Here is a 19144-nt window from a genome sequence, read left to right on the forward strand (position 1 = left end):
TTTTTTAAATTACGACTATTTTTGATCTAAAAAACATACTAACATAAGGGCAACCCAGGAAACATTATAAAATAATAATAATAAAAAAAAATGTCAGGGGACCTTTAAAATTGCTCTAATGAGGACACTCGACAAAACGGACATTTTGGCACATATTGTTTGTGTGTTATGGTTTATTCAAGCCTGAAAAAGAACTCGATACTGAAGCGCGCCTTTTCCTCCACACAGCTGGACATTTAAGTTGCTGGCGCTCATGCTACGTTCACGGTCGTCACGTGCGCATAGTATATCCACCACATATTGGCAAGGCTCATCGGCAGAGATATTACTATCGGCCGATACCGATGACCATTAAGCTTTTATCGGCTGATACCGATGTCGTGCTGATGTCATCGTGCGTCCCTGACACTTGGCTTTATATGAGAGATCTCGGCTCAATTTTCTCACAAATGCAGTTGAGCAACTTCCTCTTCTAAAACAGTAGACAGCGCTAAACTAAGTGATTAATTTAGTCTCCCAGGAGAAGCCCACTTGCCTTTGCATACAGCTGTGGAAAATGACCAGTGAACAGGTGTTTACTGTATCTTACTGTATCTATAATGAACCTTTTTGAGGTTTTCTTTAGCAAAATGTTATTCTATATCTAGACATATCCATATTAGATTTAATCTTATTGAACTTTTGGCATTCTCTGGAGAGCATGACAGCTCTCCAGAGACTGAATGCTCTTCACTGCTGGTTCCGCCCAGCTCTCCAGAGACTGAATGCTCTTCACCACTGGTTCCGTCCAGCTCTCCAGAGACTGAATGCTCTTCACTGCTGGTTCCGTCCAGCTCTCCAGAGACTGAATGCTCTTCACTGCTGGTTCCGCCCAGCTCTCCAGAGACTGTATGCTCTTCACTGCTGGTTCCGTCCAGTCTCTCCGAGCCCGAGCTCTCTTCTTCGCTGGGCCCGACCAGCCCAGCCCCAGAGACCGTCCAGCCAGCGCCACAGACCGTCCAGCCAGAGCCAGAGACCGTCCAGCCTGCTCCGCCCTGGTCTCGCCCTCAGCCTGCTCCGCCCTGGCCACGCCCTCAGCCTGCTCTGCCCTGGCCACGCCCTCAGCCTGCTCCGCCCTGGCCACGCCCTCAGCCTGCTTCGCCCCGGTCTCGCCCTCAGCCTGCTTCGCCCTGGTCTCGCCCTCAGCCTGCTCCGTCCTGGCCACGCCCTCAGCCTGCTCCGCCCTGGCCACGCCCTCAGCCTGCTTCGCCCCGGTCTCGCCCTCAGCCTGCTTCGCCCTGGTCTCGCCCTCAGCCTGCTCTGCCCTGGCCACGCCCTCAGCCTGCTCCGCCCTGGCCACGCCCTCAGCCTGCTTCGCCCCGGTCTCGCCCTCAGCCTGCTTCGCCCTGGTCTCGCCCTCAGCCTGCTCCGTCCTGGCCACGCCCTCAGCCTGCTCCGCCCTGGCCACGCCCTCAGCCTGCTTCGCCCCGGTCTCGCCCTCAGCCTGCTTCGTCCTGGTCTCGCCCTCAGCCTGCTCCGCCCTGGTCTCGCCCTCAGCCTGCTCCGCCCTGGCCACGCCCTCAGCCTGCTCCGCCCTGGCCACGCCCTCAGCCTGCTTCGCCCTGGCCACGCCCTCAGCCTGCTCCGCCCTGGCCACGCCCTCAGCCTGCTCCGCCCTGGCCACGCCCTCAGCATGCTCCGCCCTGGCCACGCCCTCAGCCTGCTCCGCCCTGGCCACGCCCCTCTCAGCCCCCAGTTCGTCCCCCCTCCTTCCTCTGTTCTGCGGCGTGAGGTCACGCCTCCCGGGAGGGGGGAGTTCTGTCACAGTCTGCGTCTTCACCTGTTTGTCCCGTCAGCAGCACTACACTTCCCAGGATCCTCTCGTCACCCTATCCCGTGTTCACTCCCTCATCAGCCACCTGTTCCTCGTCATCATCATCTGTTTCACCTGTTCTCACCCCATTATGTTTGATTATTCTGTGTATTTAGTTCCCTCTGTTTTAGTCAGTGTTTGTCGGTCGATGTCGAATGTTACCCCGTGTTACCCTGTCTCCTTGCCTGTATTCTGAATTAAATGTTACCTTCCGTGTGAATCTGGACTCCTTCTATTCCTTCCGCCTGCACTCCTGTTCTCCTGCACCATACCCCGTGACAGGAAGGTTCCAAATAGAACCTTTTCAAAAAGGTTCAAAAATGTACCTTAAGGTTCCCCCACAGTTGCAATTTCCAGGAACCTCAAAAGTTTCATTTTTGAACCTTTTCTTCTTAGAGTATACTCTGTTTCTTAGAGATGCAGAGCAGATCCCAGCTGCCATTAATTTAGTGTCACATTTTTCCAAAGCTTCTGGTCTGAAGTTAAATTTAAAAAAGTGCGAGTTGATGGCGGTGCATAATCGGACTGAATCTCATTTATTTAATATTCCATTAAAAAATGAGGTCAAATATTTAGGTATTGTTATTACTAAAGACGCTAAAACAAGAGGAAAAACTAATTTGGCTGACAATATAACAAAATGTCAAATATGTTAAATGTGTGGTTACAAAGAGATATTTCCATTTTTGGTAGAATCTTATTACAGAAAACTGAGGTACTTTCTAGGCTGATTTATCCTGCATATTCTTTGGCAATCTCCGACAGGTGGATAAAGGATCTTAATCAAATTCAGCATAAATTTCTTTGGAAAAACAAACACCATTACATAAGAAAAACAGATGTAGTGAAGCCATTCAGTGAGGGAGGTTTGAATTTTATTGATTTTGATGTAATGAATGGCACTCTTAAATTGAGATGGCTCCAAGCTTTCCTTAGGAATAAACAATCTGTTTGGTCTAGTTTTTCTTCAAAAATCTTTGATTTTTTGGGGGGCATTGATTTTCTTTTGAGGTGTGATTTTGAAAGTGTAAATTGTCCTCTTTTCAAAGTCAGGTATTATTATATTGGAAAATGATATACAAACACAATTTTTCCCCACATAGTTGTTCTTTGTGGAATAATAAGTTTATCCTTATTAATAGGAAATCAGTCTTTTTTCAGGGCTGGATGGATAAAGGTGTCTGGTCCATTGTACACATTATGGATGGGGAAGGGAATTTCCTTAGTTTTGAGAATTTTTGTGAAAGATATAATATTATTTGCACTCAGAAATTATATGTATCTTTATTAAACAATCATATTATACTTTTTTTCCTTATAAGATTAGTCATCCAATCAAGCTGTTCTGCTTCTCTAAGAAAATTAGAGAACTGGCTTATAATGTATTTGAAGAAGTGAAACTGCTTGAGACGAATCAGATCATATCTTAAACGAAAGGAAACAACTTTTCTCCCATTTTCACGAACAAAATATGGTGAGTTTTACTGGATTTTATCTCTTTGCTAGTCGGTCAGAATTATTGAGAAACATGCTTGCTCGAATACAGCTTAAAGGCAAACTGGTGCAGTTTTGACAGTTCAGCCAAAATTTTAATTGACTGTAATTTACCAACATTCATGTCATTCCAAACCTGTATGACTTTCTTTCTTCTGAAGAAGATATTTTATATATATATATATTGAAGAGTTTAGATGCAAAAGCCTCTAAGTGCCATTTGAAATTTTCTTCTAGAATGATCATTTTTATCAAGCTTGTATATTTAAGTTCAGTGATTTCACTTAAATGGCAATGATAATTACCTATTAATTGTTATTTAAGTGAAATTACTGAACTTAAATATACAAGTTTGATAAAAATCATCATTAAAGAAGAAAATTTCAAATGGCATTTAGAGGCTTTTGCATCTGAACTCTTCATATGTTTATGTTTATATATATGTAGTGCCATGTCCTCTCTCTTCCTCCAGGCAAATGCTGGTAGCAGTATAGCAGTACCATCAGAGAGCTGCATTTTGTTAAATGGTTAGTGAATTCTGATTTAAATGAGAATCCCTCTGACAACACTGATGAGGATGATATCGATGAAAGTGGACTGAAGATGTGCAATGAATGGGATTCAGACCTGCACGTCCCTGAGGAACAGTACCATCTACCCCGGAGCAGCCCTGTCATGTCCCGCAAGAGACACAACACAGAAACAGAAAAGACGTCTGATCTGTCTTTGACACCTCCAATATGGGAACTATCCATCTGTTCCAAACCTGTATGAATTTCTATATTGAGCTGAACACAAAAGAAGATATTTAACAGTTGATGGGGCCCCATTGACTTGAATACTAATGGAAGTATGGGGCCAATCAACTGTTTGGTTACCATGATTCTTCAAAATATCTTCTTTGTGTTCAACCGAAAAAAAGAAATGCATACAGCTTTGGAACAACTTGAAGGTAAGTAGATGATTTTTGGCTGATCTATTCCTTTAACTGCAACAAATATTTTGTAGTAAGACTCAAGTACATCTTGATAGCATGATAGCATTTATGGTAAACTATTTTATGTCATTTCTATTGAAACTTCATTTAAATATATTTGTAAATAAGGAAGTAAAATACTGTAAATGTAATACTTAATAACACACATACAGTTAAAATCAAATCAAGTACTTTACATGTGATTTAGTTATGTACATTTTAAAAGTGTGAAACAGTCATGAAAGTGTACTCTATTTTAGTAAGTGGTCTTTCACTATTATTATATTATATGCAACTTAATAGTAGACTACAAGTGCACATATAGAAGTAAGCGCATTTCTTTTTCACACGGGTGTTCATATAAATATGTTTTCAGACGCAGTTTTCCGATGTGTGCTGGCGCTACAACTTACATCATTTACACAACACAACATTTACATCCTTAAAGGTACAGTTTACTAAAAAATAAATGAATGTGTGGTGCATGTTAGTGACTTTTATAAGGTCAATGGCATAAGATTAAAAAAATACCTGGAAATGTTGGCTTCTTGATTGTAACTCTCGATTAATGACAATTAATTCGAACTGAACAAAAACATGTTTTTAGTCGGGTTAGAAATACACATCTTTTATTAAAAACTACATTAAGGAAGACTTCAGAAAAAAAGGATGCAATGAAAGTGGATGGAGACTCACGCTGCCATTCTGACTAACATCTCATTTATTTATTTTTATTTTTTTGCATAAGAAATAAATCGTACGGATCTGGAACAAAATTTTGGAGACAGTTTAAAATGGCTTTTTTGGTATATTATCCCATTAGGACAGTAGGATCAGCTTGTAGTGTATACAAACGATGTGTTTGCATATATACATTATTGCATAACATAAAATTAAGCCACAAAGAAAAATATGAATAACTACATGTGAAAATGTTGTAACAGGACATTTTCATAAAGGTCTATGTGCAACAACTATCAAAAAAAGTTTTTCAAAATAGCAAAAGTAAAGATATGATAGGCAACAATATAGAGTAGCATAAAGTAGTTTACACCAAAATAAAAAGGTACAAATAAAATAAAGATAATTTTGACTGATAATGTCAGATAATTTTCATTATTGTGCATTAAAAATGATTAATAAATGGAAGCTTCTTTCTGCCAAGGAATACAAAAAATAAAACGGTGAAACTGATTTTTTTTTTTTTATCTCACAATATTACTTTTGTTCTCTCAATTGCGAGTTTACAGTTATAGCTCACAATTGTCTTTTTCCCCTCAGAATTGCAAGTAATCTTACAAAAATCGTTTTTCAGAATACAATTCGGACTTTAAAACACTTTTTTTCTCACAATTCTGAGGGGACAAGTAAGAATTGTGAGTAATAAACTCCTTTTTGAGGAAAAAAGTCCCAAATTTAAGATAAAAACTCATATCAAAGCATGGTCTTTTTGTTAATTTACCTACCGTTTCTTTGTAATTATTTTAAATATGTATGAAAATGATATTACAGCTCTTTTATCATCTGACAGTGGCCTATACTGCATGTTTAAAGGATGGAGCAACAGCAGCATTTAGCAGGATAGTCCTTGGTGTAAACTTTGTGTTCAGTACCATACACAAAATAAATGTATGTTTTTTCATTCCAGGTGTAATGCACTCGTGTGATGGGAATTAGCTCAATGGTCTGCCTCTGGAAAACAAAAATAAAACACACACACAAGGTTAGAGCTTATGCTTCGTCTCTAACTTACTCTATAAATGCATTTTATTGTCCAGTTCTCTAGAGAAGAGCATGGAATGGTTTTCTACGTTTCTTTTCAATATTCGTGTTTATTTTGTTTAAATATGGGAATATTCAGACTGCTTGACAATATGACAAACAACTTGGTATTAACTTGGCAAGCTCTAATCTGGTTTCTTAAAAGAGCCAACAGGAAGAGGTTTCATTAATTCCCAGAAGAGCGGAGTCTAAGATGTGGCCTCAAAGGGATACTCCTCTTTTTTTGGAAATAGGCTCATTTTACATCTCCCTCAGAGTTAAACAGTTCGGTTTTACCATTTTAGAATTTAGAAGAATATCAGTAAACCAGACAGTTTCTGGTCCCATTGACTTCCATATTAGGAAAAATATATACTATTGAAACTGTCTGGTCCCTACAATGGAAGTCAATGGGACCAGAAACGGTCTGGTTCCTACTATGGAAGTCAATGGGACCAGAAACGGTCTGGTTCCTACTATGAAAGTCAATAGGACCAGAAACGGTCTGGTTCCTACTATGAAAGTCAATGGGACCAGAAACGGTCTGGTTCCTACTATGAAAGTCAATGGGACCAGAAACGGTCTGGTTCCTACTATGAAAGTCAATGGGACCAGAAACTGTCTGGTCCTAGACAGCAAAATGGTAAAACTCAACTGTTCAACTCAATGGGACCAGAAACTGTCTGGTTCCTACAATGGAAGTCAATGGGACCAGAAACGGTCTGGTTCCTACTATGGAAGTCAATGGGACCAGAAATGGTCTGGTTCCTACTATGAAAGTCAATGGGACCAGAAACTGTCTGGTCCCGGACAGCAAAATGGTAAAACTCAACTGTTCAACTCAATGGGACCAGAAACTGTCTGGTTCCTACAATGGAAGTCAATGGGACCAGAAACGGTCTGGTTCCTACTATGGAAGTCAATGGGACCAGAAACTGTCTGGTTCCTACTATGGAAGTCAATGGGACCAGAAATGGTCTGGTTCCTACTATGGAAGTCAATGGGACCAGAAACGGTCTGGTTCCTACTATGGAAGTCAATGGACCAGAAACGGTCTGGTTCCTACTATGGAAGTCAATGGGACCAGAAATGGTCTGGTTCCTACTATGAAAGTCAATGGGACCAGAAACTGTCTGGTTCCTACAATGGAAGTCAATGGGACCAGAAACGGTCTGGTTCCTACTATGGAAGTCAATGGGACCAGAAACTGTCTGGTTCCTACTATGGAAGTCAATGGGACCAGAAATGGTCTGGTTCCTACTATGGAAGTCAATGGGACCAGAAACTGTCTGGTTCCTACTATGGAAGTCAATGGACCAGAAACGGTCTGGTTCCTACTATGGAAGTCAATGGGACCAGAAACAGTCTGGTTCCTAGTATGGAAGTCAATGGGACCAGAAACTGTCTGGTTCCTACTATGGAAGTCAATGGGACCAGAAATGGTCTGGTTCCTACTATGGAAGTCAATGGACCAGAAACAATCTGGTTCCTACTATGGAAGTCAATGGGACCAGAAATGGTCTGGTTCCTACTATGGAAGTCAATGGGACCAGAAACGGTCTGGTTCCTACTATGGAAGTCAATGGGACCAGAAATGGTCTGGTTCCTACTATGAAAGTCAATGGGACCAGAAACTGTCTGGTCCCGGACAGCAAAATGTTAAAACTCAACTGTTCAACTCAATGGGACCAGAAACTGTCTGGTTCCTACAATGGAAGTCAATGGGACCAGAAACTGTCTGGTTCCTACAATGGAAGTCAATGGGACCAGAAACTGTCTGGTTTACTGATATTCTTCTAAATATCAGAAAATCGGCTGAATGGATTCGAAAATAGTAAAACTCAACTGTTTAACTCTGAGTTTCCCTCAAAAAGTGGAATATCCCTTTAAAGAGACAGAAGCATTATGATTTGTTTTATCAGATGAATTCTACTCAACCTGTTGCAGAATATGGCAGGTGGTGGAGAACTGAGCCTGGTGTTCCCTCACAGCACTTTCAGAAGCTACATTCACAGAGCTGTCCGGGAAACCCACCACTGGATAGACCTGCAGCGATGGGTACAAACTTCAGTGGCAAAGCCAAACAAGGTAATGTTACAAAGTAACTATCGTATATGATTCAATAGACCTTATCAGAGCAGCGCCATGACGGGTATGAAAGCGAGGCGAGGATATACGAGGCGTTTTCAAAGGCATCCGGTGTAAAAAGCTGTATAAAGCTCTTAGATCACTTAAACTTTTCCACTGCTCATACTGTCGGGAGTTTTTTTGCAGTGTTAGATATTAAAAATAGTAAAGATATTTTTGCAGTGTTTCGTCAACAGAACAATTCTAACACACAGATTAAATAACAGTATACAACATCCCAACGAAGAGAGATACGTCTATCCCTCACAGCCTCACTTTCATTTCTGTTAAAAATCAAAGATGGCGCCGATGTGAATAAAGTCTATTTGAAGTGGTTTTAAATGTTTTAAATGGGTCAAATCATGTATTTTTTTTTGCATTTTTTCCACATTTAATGTTTTCAATACATTTTTTTTCTTTTACAAAAATTTTTAAATATTATATTTTATATTATACTTATTTTCAGTTCTGCGTAAAGTTACTTTTAAAAGTGATCCATTAAGATATTGCATTACTCCCAAAAAAAGTAACTAATTACATTACTAAGTTACTTTTTATGAGTCGTAATGTGTCAAGTTACTTTTCTCGCCTGGTCGAGCTCGTTCTCTTCCAGGTTTTGCAGATGTTTTTTTTTTTACTGAGAGATTTTTTTGCATGTATTTAACAACATAGTCTATATAAGAAACACATTGATTTTCTTTTAAAAATAAATTTAAAATATTATTATAGTCTAAGTGCTTAGAATATTTCCTGAACCCAAGAGCTATGTATTCCATTCAAGCAATCTCTTAACATTGCGTCTTATATTACCGACTGTACACCTCTTTTTATTGAAAATTGAGACTAATATGTTTTGTTATTTTTGTACTTTGTCAGTTCTCATGCAGACAAGTGACTATTTAATGGAGAACAGAGCGAATTCATTATTCGGTAGATTAGAAAAACTTTTACGCAAATAAATTAAACAGAAAAGTAATGTGCCTTGTTTTTTTTAAAGTAGGCTAACTCAAATATTAATGTGTACATTTATAAAAAAAAAAAGTTACTTTACTCGTTACATCAAAAAAGTAATACGATTACATAATGCACATTATTTGTAATGCGTTACCACCATCACTGCTTATTTCAGTTTGCCATGACCTTTTGGCATGTGAAATAATAGTGACATTAAAACACATGTTTAGGCTTAATATTAAGAAATGTGCATTGTGCAATAAAAAAGTGCTCCAAATAAAGTCTAATTATAATATGTATTTCAGTAAGTCTCAAGCAATATGTCAGTAATGGATTTGTTGTTTACTTAGTATGAAATAAATGTGTTTCAAATAAATTTTGGTATAGATATTTGGTTTAATTTTAGTTCATGTTGTTATACATGTTTGTCATTTTATTAATTTTTTTCTTAAATATTGCCATTTAAGGTTACATTTATTTATTTCAGTTTTAGTTTTTATACGTCCTGTTAATAATTATATATTATAATATCAAATTAATTGAATTTAATTTAATTTAATGTTTTTAATAGTTTACACAGCAGTCAATCTCGTATCTCATATATACATATGAATATATCTAGAATCTCAAATAACCTAAAATAATAACCTAAAATTCAGAAAAAAACCCTTCAAATTTTCATCATCATGAGCACCATGATGTTTTTTGCTCACCATTGGAGCCATATCAGTTAGAAGCTTCTCTCCAGGAATTTGATCGAGATATTCAACGGGGAACCCAGAACGCTTGTCAATCACAGCAACATGAATGTTGTTCTTCCTGAAAAGATTAATAAAACACATGAATAAAAAAGTACATAAGCTTGTTAGTACTGATTAGTGGTGCTAACTGTATGTCTTCTCACCATGTAATTTTAAGTTTGATGAAGCAGAGGAGCTTTCCTTGCCCTTCGCATGTTTTGCAGGTAATCGAACCGACTCCTCCACAGGAATGACACCTGGAATACAGATCATTTAACACACCGTTAACATTCCAGTCATTAAGGTTATTTTTTCATTGTGATGTTTCTGGCAATAAGGAGCAATGTCTTGTGTGATGGGTAAATGCCAAATTCACAAAGCAAGATATCTTACATTTAAATCCAAATGTTAAGTATTTGCAACGGATTCACGTCACTATTATCATCACTTCAAAAAACCTCTGTACTATTCCCTATGGAAGCTTGTTTCCGCCACAGAATGAAAAATAAAGAGGTAATTGCGACTTTTATCTCACAATTCTGCCATTTTTTCAAGTTTACTTCCCACAATTCTTAGAATTGCGTGATATTTAGTTGCAATTGTGAGATAGAAAGTCAGAATTGTGTGATAAAAACTTGTAATTTTGAGAAATAAACTTGATATTCAGACTTTTTTCACAGAATTGCATGTTTATATTGCGCAATTCTGACTTTTTAACACGCAATTGTAAGATATAAAATCAGAATTGTGAGATAAAAACTTGCAATTTTGAGAAATAAACTTGATATTCAGGCATTTTTCACAGAATTACGTGTTTATATTCCACAATTCTGACTTTTTAACACGCAATTGTGAGATAGAAAGTCATAATTGTGTGATAAAAACTCGCAATTTTGAGAAATAAACTTGATATTCAGACTTTTTCACAGAATTGCATGTTTATATTGCGCAATTCTGACTTTTTAACACGCAATTGTGAGATATAAATTCAGAATTGTGAGATAAAAACTTGCAATTTTGAGAAATAAACTTGATATTCAGGCATTTTTCACAGAATTACGTGTTTATATTGCGCAATTCTGACTTTTTAACACCCAATTGTGAGATATAAAGTCAGAATTGTGAGATAAAAACTTGCAATTTTGAGAAATAAACTTAAAATTCAGACTTTTTTCACAGAATTGCATGTTTATATTGCGCAATTCTGACTTTTTAACATGCATTTGTAAGATATCAAGTCAGAATTGTGAGATAAAAACTTGCAATTTTGAGAAATAAACTTGATATTCAGACTTTTTTCACAGAATTGCATGTTTATATTGCGCAATTCTGACTTTTTAACACGCAATTGTAAGATATAAAGTCAGAATTGTGAGATAAAAACTTGCAATTTTGAGAAATAAACTTGATATTCAGGCATTTTTCACAGAATTACGTGTTTATATTCCGCAATTCTGACTTTTTAACACGCAATTGTGAGATAGAAAGTCATAATTGTGTGATAAAAACTCGCAATTTTGAGAAATAAACTTGATATTCAGACTTTTTCACAGAATTGCATGTTTATATTGCGCAATTCTGACTTTTTAACACGCAATTGTGAGATATAAATTCAGAATTGTGAGATAAAAACTTGCAATTTTGAGAAATAAACTTGATATTCAGGCATTTTTCACAGAATTACGTGTTTATATTGCGCAATTCTGACTTTTTAACACCCAATTGTGAGATATAAAGTCAGAATTGTGAGATAAAAACTTGCAATTTTGAGAAATAAACTTAAAATTCAGACTTTTTTCACAGAATTGCATGTTTATATTGCGCAATTCTGACTTTTTAACATGCATTTGTAAGATATCAAGTCAGAACTGTGAGATAAAAACTTGCAATTTTGAGAAATAAACTTGATATTCAGGCATTTTTCACAGAATTACGTGTTTATATTGCACAATTCTGACTTTTTAACATGCAATTGTGAGATATCAAGTCAGAATTGTGTGATAAAAACTCGCAATTTTGAGAAATAAACTTGATATTAAGACTTTTTTCACAGAATTGCATGTTTATATTGCGCAATTCTGACTTTTTAACACGCAATTGTGAGATATAAAGTCAGAATTGTTAGATAAAAACTCGCAATTTTGAGAATTAAACTTGATATTCAGGCATTTTTCACACAATTGCATGTTTATATTGCACAATTCTGACTTTTTAACACGCAATTGTGAGATATAAAGTCAGAATTGTGAGATAAAAACTTGATATTCAGGCATTTTTCACAGAATTACCTGTTTATATTATATTATATTTATATTTCGCAATTCTGACTTTATAACACTTTATAATAGCATTTTTAAAATGTGAAGAAAATGTTTCCATTTTGTGTAATCATGGAAAGATTCCATGGATGTAAAATTCAAAACCAGAGGTTGACTCCATACTTAATCATGCCAGAGCCCCGACACATCGTACAGTGTCGCCGTTCACTGGACTGAGTCCAACCCGTGCCACTACAGGCTCCACATCGAGTCTGCAACAATAGAAATATTATAATGAAATAATAGAGTACGAAATATTAAAAAACGTCATGTCGTCATATACTTACCCTGCCAGAATTTACGCATCTTCCGCATGCAGATCTTCCAAGATTCAGGCATGAATGGCAACCCTAAATTTTGAATTTAACAATAAAAATGAATTGTTCATTGATGAGTTGTTGATTGAATGTGTTAAATGGAAGACTGAAATGAGTTACTTTAACAGTAGATGTGTGAGGAACGCGGACGGCTTTCTCGCAGTCTTTAAAGAGGGACGGGATGGGCACAGGAATACTCCACGGAGCGGGGGCCACTCCGAATCCATCCACCACCTGACCTGATCAGTCACATTCAATATATATAATATACAGTCTATACATAGACAAACTAGTGCTGTTAAGATCCCAATATACTTTAAGTGAAATCAAAGAATGAACTGGTGTTTAGGCCATTTATTTCTGCTTGCCAAACTTTCCGGAAAAGTGTGTGTGTGTATATTTTAGTAGTTGAGAATGAAAATGTGACTCTGCTCACCATTGTATGGTTCACTGTCCCACTCTGTGGTTCTAGACTCTGTAAAAGTCTCCAGTCGGTACTATAAGGACAAACCGACATTCAGCATGTGATGTGCATGTATATATAGTTTGACATGATGCTTGCGAGTGACTGTTGAAGCTGACCCGATATGTGTTGAGGGACTGCAGGTCTGTGAACACCATCTCTCTGGCTGGTTTCGAGCCGTAACAGCATTTGCTGGAGACATAATTGGTGAAGGCCTCCTGTGCAAGTTCTTCACTGATCGCAGGAATGCTGAGGACATGACATGGGAAATTTAGCACGTGAACTTTTGACCAATCGTTTATCAGGCATTTGACTTCAGGAATTTCAAGCCAGGTTTAACAACTTGAGGGTGAGTAAATGATGACAGAATTTTCACTTTTACAAATTAGACTAACTTCTTCATTGCTTAGGCTGCATTGGACCGTGCTAAGCCCTGATCACTTAGAATCCACAATGGGGTTCATTTATTTAAATTATTATGGGGTAAATTAAATGCAATATGTGTTGACGTCGAAATCGCATTGCATTGTGGGATATGGAGCTGCCTGAAATTTACAAATGAAGCAGACTCGGTCAAAATTGAGGAAGCGAGGGTCTGTCCATATAAACCTCTCTCGTCCACTTCACGAAGTGGAACGCTCTTCAAAATGGCGGCTGGGAAGTTCGCAAGTGTGTATCTAAAAGTGGACTGGAACGCAGCCCAGGTGTGAGTGAATATACCGGTACTCGTTTACATATTCATTGAACCGTGAACTAATTGAGGTAAGGGTGTAAAGACGCATTCAAACTATTTTAAGGAATGGAGATTTTTTTTCAAGGAAAAAAAAATCAAATATGTCAGTTTGGTGATCAAAGATAAGTTTTAAGAAATACAATTATTGAGGGGATTGAATTATCAGGGGGAAGTCGCACGATTTACTTTCTTCCCCTGCATGACATCATGTGCGGGGGTCCGTAACTTTAACTGAAATAAAATAAAATGTAAAAAAATTAAACTTATTTTTATTTAAGTAGTTTCCAAGGCAATGTTTATCTAAAATAAATAAAAATAAATACAAAAATCTATACTTAAAGGGTTAGTTCACCCAAAAATGAAAATTCTGTCAGTATTTACTCACCCTCATGTTGTTCCAACCCTCTATGTGTTTATTTGTTCTGCTGAACACAAAGGAAGATATTTGGAAGAATGTTTTAAACAAACAGATCTCATTCCCCATTGACTACCATAGTAGGAAAAAATACATACTATGGTAGTCAATGGGGAATGAGATCTGTTTAAAACTTTCTTCCAAATATCGATTGATCATATTGGAATAGGAAATAAATTGTATACATAAATAATTTATGATAAATGTATTTATGTATACAGTTTATTTCCTATTCCAATATGATCAATCGATCATAAAATATCTTTCTGAGCCTAGTTATTTAGATATGCAGAGCCGATTTAGATATGCATTTAGATATGTTGCACAACTAATTGTGAGTCTATGCTGCAGGACACATGACCGACCACTGGTCTAATGTTCTGACAATGACAAAGAAACAAGGTGGAGTTAAATAAATAAATCAGTTCATCAGTTCATGCCATGACAAGAAAACCAGTCAGGCAAGGCAGGAGGAAATACAGGAGACAACTAAAATCAAACTCCTAAAGCTCGGAAATCATAATTGAAAAGTGATGCGCATTAAAGTTATTTTTAACTAATCAAAATAGACCCATTTGGTAATATTTAATTCTATTTTCCACTTAATGAGGCATTTTAAGCCACCAATTAAGAGAGTGAAGAATGTGCTCTAGATTTATAATAATGTGTATTTTATCATCCAAGTGATTTGAACTAATGATTTTATTGTGTAAGTGCAGCGGTTCTTACTCAAAGTGTCTATCTGGAGGTCTGGATGGGGCTTGAGGCTGCGGCGATCCAAAATCTGACGGTGGGATGACTGTGGATGTAATAACAAATCCAACATTACTAACATTTTGTTCTCCGTTGCAAATGAAGGTCACTGAAATTGTTCTCACCATTAGGCCCAAAACTTTCATATCCAGGAATAACAGGCATTAAATCTGCAGGAGGAGCCGTCGCCCCGTCGTCTGGCATGGTGTTCGGATCTGTTTAATGTACATCACAAATTTAATTTACCCGTGAAACATGCTTTAAAGCTGTAACTGTGGTTTTCCTACAACGAGGAAACGGTAGAAATGTAAACAGGAAACATACTTCTCAAATTTTATGCTAAAAGAAGCTTTGTTGAAGTGAAAACGGGTGAACTAGGCCTATAAGGTTTTTATTATGTAATGTGGTTATGTGGGTTACACTTTATTTTGGTTAATCTTGATAGAGTGTAATTAAGTAATGAGTAACTAAAGCAGCCACTTAATAAATAGGGTTAGAATTAGGATTGATGTTTGGTTTAGGGTTAGTTTAGGCATGTAAATATGCATAATTTAATGTTTAACAAGGACACGGCCACAACTTTTGGAAATGATTTTGATTACCTGCACAAGATTGGCCAGGGCATGATGGGCCAGTGTGGACTTCATCCTGGTCACTGTTGTAAAAGCAAAACAATATGTTTTTATAAGCACACTACCAAATATAGACAGCAAGAAAGAAAGAAAGAAAGAAAGAAAGAAAGAAAGAAAGAAAGAAAGAAAGAAAGAAAGAAAGAAAGAAAGAAAGAAAGAAAGAAAGTTTAGTTCGTCATTCATCTCTAGATTCACGAGATAAGACTTTTTGCACGAGGTTGCGTTTAAGTTATTTCACAACATTCCTGTCTATTATCTGATAAAACCAGCATTTTTGTCTTTCTAACGGACTTCTCTTCATAATTTCGTTAAGTTTGTCGACCATACCTCAGAAGATGCGTCCTGTCCATCCTCCCTCTGCGTGATCCACAACTGTAACTTTCGTTTAGTGAGAAGCGAGAGTAAACGGAAGAAAGCGGAAGAGCTGCACTGTAACCTGAGATTTGTTCATCACGACGAAGCAATATCAAGTTGAGACTTTTATAGGACATTTGACATGGCAACCATCAACATTTTAACTCCCTAGGCTATAACTTTGTGTAGAAAAAAATGTTTAATGATGAGTTTATTTAGGTTTTTTTTTAGTAGTCTGTAAGCTAGCATCAATAATTGAACGTCGACAACAGTGTTGGCACATGTAACAGTGTTTTGCGTACCTGGTAGCCTAGGATTGCGGTTAATCGTTTGACAGCCCTAGCAGGTATGACGTTAGCCTGGGGAAACCTGACGAACTTCTAGCAAATTTCAGATTTGCTCTACAAGTCCGTCTGGCCAAGAGCCCATTTAAGCCCATTTCCAATAAAAACAAACAAACAAACAAACAAACAAACAAACAAACAATTTAAATAGAACTAAAATGCACTTTTGCGTTTTTGCCTACAAGTGATGTCATACCTGTGCCACGCAATGGCAGACGTTAGAGACTGTACCTCTGGCACTGTTCCTTTTTTTATTTTATTTACTTTGTTTTTTTGTTTCACTTTGAAGGATTATGTCTCATTGTATTGTTCTGTTCATGGCATTAATAATAAAATAAAATAAAAAGTTAGAGACTGTACGTTTTGAATGCTTATATCATAAAAATGTGAATTTTGTCATTGTTTTGGAGCACACTAGCTTGAGTCCAGCATCGCTTTAATATATAGAAAGCCGAAAAACTTCAAAAATTGGACTTTTAAAAACAGTCTTTTTTATTGCTGAGGTATCACTTAAAAATACACTAAACACAATTGCAAATGTGTAACTTACTTAATTCATAACCTGAGATGAAAATAACCAATTGTACAAAAAACGGAAAAAGTTCGCGTCTATAATAAAAAAAAGTTTAAATCTTAAAAATATGTTTTATTTGGTCAAATTTAAGAAATAATTTGGAACAGTTTCCCCTGCTAGATTAGATAACACATTTCCAATGCAGCAGTTTGACAACACCACATCAGCGGCAATGTTGTGCACGGCCACATTTCAGAGCAGGAGCCACTTCCGGCGCGTGATGTTATTTGCCGGCCGTCACTGCGTCACTTCCTTCTCTTCTTCAGGACTGTCTTCGGTAGAGGCAGGCCGAACGGTGAGCAGAATAAAATCTCAATTCATCCTTTAACATTCTGATGTAAATAAACGTTTCGTAGTCCATATCGCTGTGGTACTGTTCACTGCACTCAAATGTGCTGATATTGCGGCTCAGAGAGTGATATTAAGTTCGGTATAATATGAATGATCACACGGGGTTTGTACATGGCGGCCATTGGTGTGATCTGCATGAAAAGTCACAGAATATAATGAATACTGCTCTGCTAGCGTTAACATTACAGCAGTGTCCCATATAATTACAAATTGAAAAAAATGTGTTCATATTCATGCGGAATATGAGCGTCCAATCAATCCAATATCACGCATGTTATGTTTAGTAACGTGCTAGTTGCATGTGCTGTGCATGTTGTTTAGCGTATATTTAATATTTCTGCCGTAGTTTGAAACGATAAGTTTTGCATTAAACGTGTATCTTATTACGTGGTTTTAGTTAAACTTTTTTCGTTGTTGTTGACATGTCAATACTGTTTGCTAACATTGCTAACGTACATGCTACATGTCAACGTAGATCTTGCTTTAGTCAAAAATATGAGTCATTGTGCATCATGAATGATTCGTTAATGTTTATGTGTTTTTTTTTTTGTTGTTGTTGAATGTCTAATTCATTGTTGCTTGTTCATTTTTGTAGGCATCATGGCAGCCCTCAGACCCCTCACCAAACCTAATATTGTCAAGAAAAGGACAAAGAAGTTCATCAGACATCAGTCGGACCGATATGTCAAGATCAGGGTAGGAAACCTGGCATATCACAGATCATCTTTGAGCAGTAGCGTTTTTTTAATAGTGTTTTTTTTTTTAAAATGTAATGTTAATTTAGTCTTTTAAATCATTCCTGGTCTAATATAAATGTGTGTTTGTAGAAAAACTGGAGGAAGCCCAGAGGTATTGACAACAGAGTGCGCAGACGCTTCAAGGGTCAGATGTTGATGCCCAACATCGGTTATGGAAGTAACAAAAAGACCAAACACATGCTGCCCTCTGGATTCAAGAAGTTCCTGGTACACAATATCAAAGAACTTGAAGTCCTCATGATGAGCAACAAGTAAGAGCAGAAGTATTTTGCTTCTTTTATACCCAATGCGAATTTGCTTGGATGATTATTCCATGTAACTCCTTAGTTTTAATATAATGGTTCTTTGTGGTTGAATATGTAGCTAATGTTAGAACGGTCTTTCTCTGTGATCATACCTGCTGAATTGCCCGTATTCATCCCAGGTGTTGAAGTCAGAGAAATATAATTGCGGAGGAGATACCCATTCTACCTCTAGCTCTTGCTATAGCCAGCAGGTGGAAGATAATCTGCTACAAGTGACTAGTGCTTGTATTTTAGGCTCTTCGAAGTATAACTAGGTCCTATACTAGAGTACAACAAGTGTAGCTTAAACGAGTCAGCAATGTTGCTTTCTCATTAAAAAAAAATTTATGTGAATTTGTGTAACCTTAACACAAGGTTTCTCTTTCCCTCCAGGACCCATTGTGCTGAGATCGCCCACAATGTGTCCTCAAAGAACAGGAAGCTGATCGTGGAGAGGGCCGCACAGTTGGCCATTAAGGTCACAAACCCCAACGCCAGACTCCGCAGCGAGGAGAACGAATAGTCTGTTCATCTTGTTGTCTTTTCAATAAAGTGAAAATATAAAATCATATTTTCTAGTATTGTCATTTCTTTTTGTTTAGAATTGTTACTCGTATTTAAAACTATGTCCTAAGGGGGTGTGTTTTGTGAAGACGATGAGTGTAGCAGAACTGTGGGCAAGCTTTGGGATAACTGTATCTTTAACGGACAGCTGCCACTTGTTGATTCGTTTAAACTGCCCTGTCAATCATCTTGGCAATGTTAATCCTCAACATTAATTTCAATTTCCTACTGTCTCAGAGAGAAATGTTGTGCGTTGGTCTTTCATGTGGAGACTCCGCATGTATTTGCATAAAGATGCATTTAAAAGTTAATTGTCAAACTTCTCTTTACAAAAGTTCAAAATGCTGTTGAAATATGTGGATAACATTAAATAAATTACT

At 37.3% G+C, this 19144-nt stretch overlaps 2 protein-coding genes across 2 annotated transcripts; one reads left to right on the forward strand and one right to left on the reverse strand.

Annotated features, from left to right (window-relative positions):
* Nucleotides 1-5025: 5025 nt before the first annotated feature.
* ssuh2.2 (ssu-2 homolog, tandem duplicate 2) lies at nt 5026-16149 on the reverse strand. Its single transcript, XM_039691352.2, has 13 exons — nt 15863-16149; nt 15506-15558; nt 15029-15118; nt 14880-14949; nt 13122-13251; nt 12976-13036; nt 12660-12778; nt 12510-12572; nt 12346-12434; nt 10069-10161; nt 9878-9983; nt 8022-8129; nt 5026-6014 (listed from the first exon to the last, which is right to left on the reverse strand). Exons 1-13 carry the CDS (start codon nt 16024-16026, stop codon nt 5871-5873), a joined length of 1290 nt encoding a protein of 429 aa, XP_039547286.2. The 5' UTR covers nt 16027-16149; the 3' UTR covers nt 5026-5870.
* A 932-nt stretch (nt 16150-17081) lies between these two features.
* Nucleotides 17082-18759, forward strand: rpl32 (ribosomal protein L32). The gene is made up of 4 exons (XM_039691353.2): nt 17082-17102; nt 17754-17854; nt 17986-18167; nt 18594-18759. The coding sequence occupies exons 2-4, from the start codon at nt 17759-17761 to the stop codon at nt 18721-18723; spliced, it is 408 nt and encodes a 135-aa protein (XP_039547287.1). The 5' UTR covers nt 17082-17102; nt 17754-17758; the 3' UTR covers nt 18724-18759.
* Nucleotides 18760-19144: the final 385 nt, after the last annotated feature.

Source organism: Pimephales promelas, chromosome 2 (genome assembly GCF_988280905.1).
Source record: "Pimephales promelas chromosome 2, fPimPro1.hap1.1, whole genome shotgun sequence".
Classification (NCBI taxonomy): Eukaryota; Metazoa; Chordata; class Actinopteri; order Cypriniformes; family Leuciscidae; genus Pimephales; species Pimephales promelas.